Below are 9,963 nucleotides of genomic sequence, written 5' to 3'. Positions count from 1 at the left end.
GAACTGAGGTTTTATCTTGAGGGCTCTAGCTCCACCCTTCCATCCCAATATGGCTCTGTTCAATCCCCCACCTCCCTAAAATTGACCTCCTATGGGGAGGATGATTATGCTCATGGACTGACAGCACTTAGAGAAATTCGGGAACAGCTGAAGGCTGGTTTTAGACAATAGAAAGTGGGGGAGGGACAGGCTATTATCAGCATGAATTTTTTTTTCCTTTTTTGCTTAGATAACCTAATGTTATAAGAAACTGTAATGCTCTGGAGGAGGAAGAAAGGCAAATTTCAGCCACCTAGAAGGTCCCAGTTTTTGAAATTTTATTAGGGCTGTGAATATTCCTATTGTTAACCCTCATCTGATCTAAATTTGCTAGTGTTTTCATCCCACTAAGTACTGTCCTTTTATTCTTGCATCTACTGAGTCTGAGGAGTAGAAAAGGGGAAGGTCAGTGATAATTCTTTCCCAAGCTAAAATTGTTGTGCTATTTTAGGGATCCCTGATTATTAAAGAGAAATCCAGACTACATTTCTCCTTCCCCAAATTAGAAGGATTAAGTAAAAATGAGACTGCTAGATAAAAGAATCAGAGTTGAACCTAGAAGGCCATTCTAAAGAAACAAAATTGGAATATTGTGGGGGAGGGGTAGAAAAGCTGAGAGGGAGTGTAAGTCCCTGTTTTCCACATATGATTTGGGATCTTTAAATAGAATTCTTGTCATAACAAGACAATGGGTAATGTCCAAGGTTATTGTTCTCCCATCTATCACCTTTCCCCTTCTTCTCTCATCATTGTCCCCTCCCTTCCTGGATCAACTCAAGATCATCCATAGTCATTCTTTCCCTGGAGCCTGGTAGCTGACAGGTGGCTAATGATCCCAGAACTTTGGCATCATTTTGTGCACCAGAAAGGAAGGTGGAGTATTTCTCAGGAACATCCGACCTACTGGTGGGGAGGAGGAGAGGTAGCATATATGACTTAAATCCCATGATGGATGAAATCTGGTGCAATAATCAGATATTTATTTCTAATTTATCAACATGAAAGGTATGAGATTTGGGTTTAGGAGCATAATCCAGAGGTGATAACCATCCCAGGGAGCTTCTAGTCATCCAAAGAATAGGCAGATAAAAAAGGTGGGAAGGCAAGAAACCTTTCTATATGGCTATTATGTGCCAGACACTTTACAAATATCTCTTTTGAGCCTTATAAAACATTCTGTATCCTCATTTTATAGTTATAGTGAGTGGCTGATACAAGATCTGCATTCAGGGCTCCATGTCTGGTACTTTACACTGTATCTTTATGATACCAGCTGATTCTGAGAGGAGATCCAATAAAGGTATCAAGGAATTGAGCTATGAGCTATAGGAGTAGAAATGTTAGCAGTAGCAAGTCTGAAAATGAAAATAGGAAAATTCAGGATCAGAAAATATTGGGTATTGGGGGAGTGGGGAAAGGATAAGGATAGGAGGAAATGAAGAGGATAAGAAAAATCAGATTTGAGGGGAAGAGGAAAATGAAGTCTTTTCTAGCATAAGGACCAGGTTATAGGAGGACTAGATTCCAAAGTTTCAGCTTTTATATCTCTGTCACCATTCCACCTCACCCCAGCTCCTGTCAGACATCCTTAGTCTCCAACTGTTACTTCCCTAAAGAGGTTGGAAAAGGAGAAGAAATGGGAGAAAGAGGTAATAGTGATGCTGAATCACCCAACCGCTGTAAGAATATGTTTGACATTTAGTTGATTCCCAATCAAACAACCTAATATCAAACATATCACACAGAAGTAGGGAGCCTGGGAATAGGCAAAAATGACAAATTAAGGGATCAAACATGGCCAGTGAGAGGATGGGTTATAGATCAGGTCTAGCCACTGTTGTTTTCTCATTTTCCTCACCCCCTCCTATTCATTTTCCCTCAGTGCCTTCCCATTCTGTGCTCCTGTCCTCCCAATGTCCTTGACTTTCACAATGGCTGTTTAGATTGACTAGGAAAACATTTCTGGACAGGATCCATGTTCATGTACTCCTCCTGGCAATTCAGGCCAGAGATTCTCCTACTCGTTTCCAAGATTCGTGAGGGATCAGCATTGTCAACAACTTACCACCCTCAAACTGCTCAACCTAACTTTAAGCCCCTTGGAGATTCCCAGCCCTCTGTCCTTGGTAAACCTTGCTTTGTCTCCATAATGGAATACAAGTTCCAATGCTCACTCTTCCTTTAGTGGAACCCTCCCACTCACACAAGGCTGTTGAAGTTAACCCCACAAGTATCTGACCATTTCTATTCCCCTGATTTTCACTTGTTTGCCCTCATACTCTGGATAATATATTCGAATCAATGCTTAACTCCTTTCCCCATCTTGCCTCGTTTTTCCATCCCTTTTCCTCTCTGTGCCACTCAAGCAAGTCACTTTTATTTCATTTGTTTCCTAGGTGCTTATAATAAAAGTAACCTAATTAAAAAAAAAATGTCTATCCCCTAATTTCTCCCTTGCCTCCCCAGGATTCCTAGTGGAGAAGGATCAAAGAACCTCAGGTTACAGATGACTTACAGCCTCCCTTTGCTGACTCATCTTAGAGGCCATATGAGCAGAACTGAAAAGTCCAGTTGTAGTTGATGAAAAGGAGTAGGATCCATGTTCCCCTTCTCTTTTGGAACTTTACCCCTGTAGAAAATCCAAGAGTCTGGACTGCCCCCCTTTTTTTCCTCTGGGACTCCTTCCTTGCAAAGTTCCATGCTTCTCTTCACAGCTCTTCTAAGAGACCCCAGTTTACCATTGGTTCAGCTGGTTTCAAATAGGGGTTGATCAAGTAGGAGAAGAATAGAACTTCACTGAGGCAGAGGGCAGATGTTTCTGGCAGCTATGACCAAAGCTCAGGGTTATAACTATTGAGAAGTTCTAGGGGTGGGGGATTAGGAGATACGGTTTCAGCCCCCAGGCAGGCCTGTCCCATGTGTCCCTGTTCTCACTAGTATAGACTCCCACCCCCACTTCTCTCAATAACATTCTGTCCTTGAGCTGGATCGATGGTTTGTCCCTTGTTGCTTGTCAATTCCTGTCAACTTTATGGTTCATCTCATCTGGGGAAAAGAACAGTTATGGGCATCCAGATCTCAGCTGGGTTCTTGTGATTTATACCTTCATTAAACTCTTGGTTCCTTCTTTCTTTGCTCTCTTTACCTACTGACATTGCTTTTCCTCATGTCCCCAAGTGCACTATGATTATTTCATCAACCTTGCCCAAAACCCCGATTTCAAATTGTTTTTAGTGAAAAAGATTCCATTCTAAATCCATGCTCCCAGTGTAGATTTAATCTGGTTGTGTAGGGCATGAAGAAATATAATCAAAAGATGGAAATACAGAAAAAAGGATATTTATAGAGGGAGGCAAAGGGGATTTAGAGAGCTTTTGAGGGAGCCAAGGATTAAGAGCACTACAGAAGATGCAGGCCTGGAGAAAATTGATGTAGAAGAAGAGACCAGGTTTCTCAGGATAAGGGAATATTCAAAGAAACTAGGCAGGCATGGTACATGACCATGACATAAAATCTCCTCAGTCCTCCTCTCTGGACTATTTTCATGCCTGCCCCACAAAAGACATAGACAGTCTTTTTAACCCCAGGGGAGCCTAGCATGCATGACACCAGTAACAGAAAGTAAGAGTTAAGAATGAATGATTCTGCTGATGTAATGGGAGCCGACAGTGGGGCTGTGAAGGCAGGCTCAGTGGGGAACGGGCCTGCCAATAGCACAACCAGTCCAGCAATGACAAGCCCTGAGGCAGGGGGAGTCCAAGGTTAGAGATTATAATAAGCAAAGCTACCAAAAAATGTATCTAGGGAAACCAAGTCAGAGAAATCAAAAGGAAATGGATGTCATGACCAAATAGACTACAGATAATAGAGGTATAGAGGGAAATGTAAGGCCAAATTAGGAGGGAGAAGGGTGATCTATTATTAGGAGTAGGGATTGGCCTTGAAGACTAGTACATGAAGGGAGGAATAAGAAAGAATGGAAGAATTAGACTAGGGGAGTTGCAGGGGTTGGAAGTTGGACAGTGATCTAGGAAAATATAAATAACACAATTTGCTGAATTTACCATTGGTTGACTGAGCAGACCCACATGGTTTGATAAGGGTTTGGAGAGAGTCCTCCAGTAGCATTTCCCAGGTATCTGTAACTAGTTCTTGGCCTAGTCAACATTTATCAATGACTTGGATAAAGGCAGAGATTACATACTTATCAAGTTGGCAGATGACATTTATGTCCTCCCACTAATGCTGGGAGGAGGGTTAGCTATCATACTGGATGATATAGAGTACAAGAAATTCTCAGGCTAGAGAACTGAGCCACATCTAATAAGATGAAACTGTACTGTGATAGCTGTAAAGCCTTGTTCTTGGGTTCAGAAAACTAACTTTACAAATATAAGGCGGGGGAGAGATGGGGAGAGGTATGATTAGACAGCAGTTTGAAAAAGATCAGGGGGTTTTAAGTAGATTGGAAGCTCAATATGAATCAACAGTGTGATATGCAGCCAAAAAAAGCTAATGCTATTTTGGGCTACATTGAGAAGGGCAACGCTTCCAAGAAAGGAGATGATAGTCCTGTCTGAGTCAAACCAAATCAGGAGTATTGTGTTCAGTCAATAAATATTAAGCGCCTTCTGCTATGATAGATACTATGCTGGCTACAGGTTATTACCCTCTGGGAGTTCACAATCTAATGAATATATCTGGGAGAAAAGTGATAAAATGAAGAACAACAAGGATGGTGAAGAGCCTTGGTTTGGGCCATATTACCATATTACAACTGATTGAAAAAGCTATGGATATTTAGCCTGGTGATGATTGTTTTCAAGTATTTGATGGGTTGTCTTATGGAAAAGGAATCAATCTTGCTCTTGGTCCCAGAGAATAAAAGTATGAAGACTGAATAGAAATTGCAAAGTAGTATATTTAGACTTGATATAATCCAGTATACTCCCTATTTTGGGAAGCAGTGCGTTCCCCTCCTTAAGAGGCCTTCAGACAGAGGCTAGATAACTACTTTGGATATATTGTGAAATTTTTGTGAAATTTAGTATGATTTAGACTAAATTACTGTCAAGGTCCTTTTTAATTCTGAAATTATGGGATTCTGAAATGAAGAAATAGATTACTGGGACAAAGAGATGGATATACTTTTGGAGTGGGAGAAATAAAGGAACAAAGAAATAGATAATAGGGCACTAGATTTATAGTCAGAAGCCCTGGGTTAACATGCTGGCTATATTACTATGTTTACCTTAAATCACTTTTCAATTGCTTGTTACACCTTCATCTATAAAATGAAGGTACTATAATCTTAAAGGATCTAAGCTCTAACATTCTGTGCTTTTAGATAATAAGTGTCAAGAATCTGTAGAAAGTTACAGCAGAGAAGAATGGGAATACTGAGCATCAGTAAGAAGCAAGGAACATGCACATTTGAGTCAGAGAAATATGCTGAATCAAGAGAACTGGGAGCCCAGAAAAGTATAAGGAAAGATTCCTATTCCTTAAACCATAAAATAATATATTTTTGAGGGATATAAATATGTATGCAACTGTGATGTGTATTTGTGTGAGAACATACATCTAGTTGAAGCCAAGGCATTCTCAATAAGGATAATTCCCTCTACCTTCCCCCCTTTGCTCCTAGGACACCCAAAATTCAATAAAATAGTTCCCTTTCCCAATTAAGGAATGTATTTTAACCTGTCTTTACTGTAGATAAAAAGAACTCAAATGTATGTACATATATCTTGAGCACACAACCAACAAACATTAAATATTAACTACCAGCCATGGATAAGGCATCATGATAGATAATGGGGATACAAAAAACAAAAATGAAACATTCCCTACTGTCAAAGAGCTTATCAGAACTGATTCTCAAGCTAGAAAACACGTTCATGATGTTCTACCACTCAAGTGGGAGTTTCACGCAGCTTAGGAGCAAGGAGGAAAAAAACAAACTGTTGAGAAAATATGGGGAACAAACAAACAGCATATAATTTGATATAGCTTGAAGAATATAGACATCTCTATTTTAATGAACTGTGTTTCAAATGTTTATTTTCTTTATGTTAGTTTGGAACTCATTTCCCTTTAGAAACAATGTGATGAAATGTTAGGTTTCTATGTCAGTCTACAAAACTACAGCTTACTTGAAGTAAGAGGCTGAATGGCCAATTAGATGGTAAGCTAGCCTCACAATCACAGTGTGTTCCTGATACAAATTGGCTTTTTAAAGCCAGTTTAAATAGATTCAAGTAAACCCTTAAGGTTTTTTTTTTTTTTTTTTTTAATCCAAGTTGCCAAACAGTTGCTGTTTATCTACTGGTTGAGGGAAGTTCCTCAACAGGAGTTAATTCTCTACACTGATGAAATCAGATTTCATCATACCCACCTCAAGCTACAATCTAGTTTGATAGAATGAACCAATATTTAAAACAATGTTTCTTAGGAAGTACCTTTTTAGAATTTAAAATCACAAGGCATAAAAACACATCTTATTCCAAGACATTGAGTATTACCCTCTACCAAACTCATCCTTAAACATTTACTGAATACCTACTATGTGGCAGAAACACTAGGGATAGATATTATATCAAAGCTCCTGCTGCCCATGGCTTATTAAAATCAGCAGTTCTCAAGATCCCCTTATACCTTTCAAAATATTTAGACTCTCCCTACCCAAAGAATTTTTCTGTGAATTATATCTATCAATATTAATGATGTTAGAAATTAAAACATGTCATTCTGAAAAGTTTTGACCTCACGGACCCCACGAAAGGATCTGGGGGACCCTTAGTGTCCACTGGATAACACTGAGAACCACTGGCTTAGAGGGCAAGATGGGCTTTCCTATCTCAAAGCCCAAGCCTTTAGCAGCAGATAGTTGTTTGCTGGCAGGAGTGGTGGTGACCGATACAGCTCAAGGGTTTTGGACTTTCATGGTGGGAATGGGGGGGGGGGGGGTTTGCTTACCCAAGTGCTCAGCAGAAGCAAGAAATCCTGGATAAAGTGATCAAGACTGTCAGTGGTGGTGGTAGTAGTATTAGTAGCTTGTATTTCTATAGATCTTTAAATATTTTAAAACTTTCAACAGACCTATTAAATATTGGCAGTATAAATATTAACCCCATTTGAAAAAAGGAGACTGAGGCTTAGAGAATGGTGACTTGTTCATAAGTCACAGAGTTAAGTATTGGACTTAGTGTGAATCTGGATCTTTCCTGATTTCAAACCTAGTGATTTTTTCACTCCCATCTCATGGCATTTCAATATTGGAGTTTCAGTGAAAGATTAGGGACCTTGATGAGCTATCCTCCAATGGTAGTGTTTTATGACTGAGATTCAAGTGAAGCCTTGCCTGGGACAGTCATTAATACGTAAGGAAATATAGTAAGCAGAGATAAGCCAGATATTGAAAATTAGTGACAGCAAGTGAAGAAATGTGGTTTAAACAGAAAAAGCTTATGGAAGAGAAATTTAATGGAAGTTTAGAAATGGGAAGAGAATAAATCACTGAGTCTGGATGACTGTGAAACAGAAGTTTTGACAAATATCTGAAGGGTGGGCCCCAAGGGTTGAGCCTAAAGTACTGAGCCAGCTGGCCTAGTCATAGAGCCATATTTAAACTATTAATAACCAGAATCATTCATAGTTTGCATCAAACAATTCCCCTCTATCCCACCCAAGCTAATATTATTCATCAGAATTACAGTCCCTGAATTGATCACAAGAGGTCACTCTTGCCTCATCAGCCTTTTAATACATCATTACCAAAAACAAACAAACAAACAAACAAAAACCAACACAAAAAAAAGGTTATAGATGAGAAGTGGACGTCTGGCTCTAGGCAAATAGCCTAGACATATTCTAGGGAAAAAAATCCTAGGCCTTGGGGAGCCCGGGAAGTATGAACTGTTAGAGAAAAAGGGACAATGCCTATGATGCCTTCAGAGTCTTTCCACATAGAAGGATTTGCCCATTTGATTTAGCTCCTGTTGGTACTGTCGATGTTCCTTCTCAAATAGCTGACTTAAGGCAGCCTGACGAACCTGGGAGAGGAAGGAACAGAATAAAGTATGGACATGTATCTTCATAGTACTGACTCACCACTTCTACCGCTGGCTAATTCCCTGGGTCTTGGGTTTTGATTTTTACCGGGACATAGGGGACAGGAAGTAGTTAGGACACACTATTTCAAACATATGGACATGGAGCACAGCTTTTATTTTCTTAAGCTGGGTGAGTCTAATATGGCACAGTGGGGCTTAAGGGGCATTAGGGAAATAAGAGCAACTTGAAATACATTGAGTCTCAGGAGCTAAAAAAGCATTAAGGGAAACAGGTCAGAGAATCAATCAGTCAACAAACATTTATTAAGAGCCTACTATGTGAGTCATTGTGTTAAGCACTGGAGAATCTTTGTTAGCATCTTTGGATATCAAAGTATATTACACAAGTAGGATGCAATTGTTGAATACAAAGCTTTATTATTTAGAATGAATTTCATTTCTAATGAAAGGGCTCTGGGGAAATGAGAACATGTTAAATTTAGCTAGTTGATAGCAAGCAAAGTAGTTCAGGATAGAGATCATAGGTGGCCCTGGGAATCCTAGTGGGCAAAGGGAATAATAGTGGATTTGACCCACTCACAGTCAGCAGCTGCTGGTTGGCTAGTACCATCTCCTGTTCCATGATGTCTCGCATATTCAAGATGGCATATGGGTTCCTCCTCTGGGCCATTGTTTCCTGCCACAGGCACCGCATTACTGCATTTTTCCAACTGTCCCAGAGAATTTATGTGAATTAAAGTTCACATAGTTGAGTTCAAGAGTAGAGTCTACTCTCTGGAACTTCTCTTGTATTTATTATACTGCTGGACATAGACTGAGATCACAATAGAGGTTTCCCCTTAATGACTACCCTCTCTCACATTCAGGGCATTGTGAGAGACAGAAATAAGGAGGAATGAAACAATTGGGTATAATCTGATCTGGGGGGCAAGAATGTACAGGTATGTATTTATATTTGTTATGTAAAGCAAAGCTAATTCTTGCCTTTCTCTGAATTTTTGGGAGAATCGCCATATAGGGTTGGGCATGGAGAACACATTGGAGTCAAAACTAGTAGGTAAATGCTGGGGTAGAGGACACAGAAAATTACCTCTCAACAGCCTTCTCAAATGCTACTATCCTCTTGTAACTCTGCAAGGAAAAGTTATGTACCTGGTCATCCCAGTTATCAAACCACTCACCCTAGCCCTCTATTCATTATTCTTGGCTTAAGAGGAATTTGGGGAATCCTTTTTCCACCCACTTAACTCATCAGAAACAGGCTAGGTAATGACTGGTAATACAACATTCTAAATATTTCAACACTTACATAGAATACAACATCCCATTGCAAGGGTAGGGAGTAGTCCTTACAAAGCCCTTTTCTGGGTACTTCCCCATTACCATACTGAGGCAACAGATGTGGATAACCCTTCAAAAGTTCTTCCAATTAAGCTTTATCTCTACCATACCTCTTCTATCTTTATAACATCATCCAGGGATTGGGGTACCTGCGGGCTTGCCACAGAGTTAGTGGGTTGGGCAGACATTCTTGACTGTTAACTCTTCTTGTTTTTGTCCCTCACTGATCTCAATTACCCTGGTTACTAGGCATGCCTCCAATTATGCCCTAGGCCTAGACCCTGATTGGTTACCTGGCTTGTTGCCTGGGAGACCTGAAAGGGAATTCTAGTTCTTTAGCCTTCTAAAAGTGATCCCACCACATTAATAAGAGCCACAGGCCCAAATTCAGAACTTTATATTAAGTTCCAGAAACAGCTCCATTAAATTATAATTTCAGGAGAATCAGCTCCATCATGCCCACATAGGTGTACATACCCACACTCTCCCCTTCCCATCTATACTCAAG

At 39.9% G+C, this 9,963-nt stretch overlaps 1 protein-coding gene across 3 annotated transcripts; it reads right to left on the bottom strand.

Annotated features, from left to right (window-relative positions):
- Positions 1 to 7,784: 7,784 nt before the first annotated feature.
- CFAP141 (cilia and flagella associated protein 141) lies at positions 7,785 to 9,912 on the bottom strand. Of its 3 annotated transcripts, none has more exons than XM_051993965.1 (4): positions 9,566 to 9,912; positions 9,205 to 9,245; positions 8,695 to 8,824; positions 7,785 to 8,093 (listed from the first exon to the last, which is right to left on the bottom strand). In XM_051993965.1, exons 1-4 carry the CDS (start codon positions 9,641 to 9,643, stop codon positions 7,992 to 7,994), a joined length of 351 nt encoding a protein of 116 aa, XP_051849925.1. In that variant the 5' UTR covers positions 9,644 to 9,912; the 3' UTR covers positions 7,785 to 7,991. The 3 variants fall into 3 exon arrangements, with proteins under 3 accessions (XP_051849925.1, XP_051849926.1, XP_051849927.1); XM_051993966.1 differs by having other exon boundaries at positions 9,605 to 9,912; XM_051993967.1 differs by lacking the exon at positions 9,205 to 9,245 and having other exon boundaries at positions 9,424 to 9,912.
- Positions 9,913 to 9,963: the final 51 nt, after the last annotated feature.

Source organism: Antechinus flavipes, chromosome 4, assembly GCF_016432865.1.
Source record: "Antechinus flavipes isolate AdamAnt ecotype Samford, QLD, Australia chromosome 4, AdamAnt_v2, whole genome shotgun sequence".
Classification (NCBI taxonomy): Eukaryota; Metazoa; Chordata; class Mammalia; order Dasyuromorphia; family Dasyuridae; genus Antechinus; species Antechinus flavipes.
This window is presented reverse-complemented; position numbering and strand designations above follow the sequence as displayed.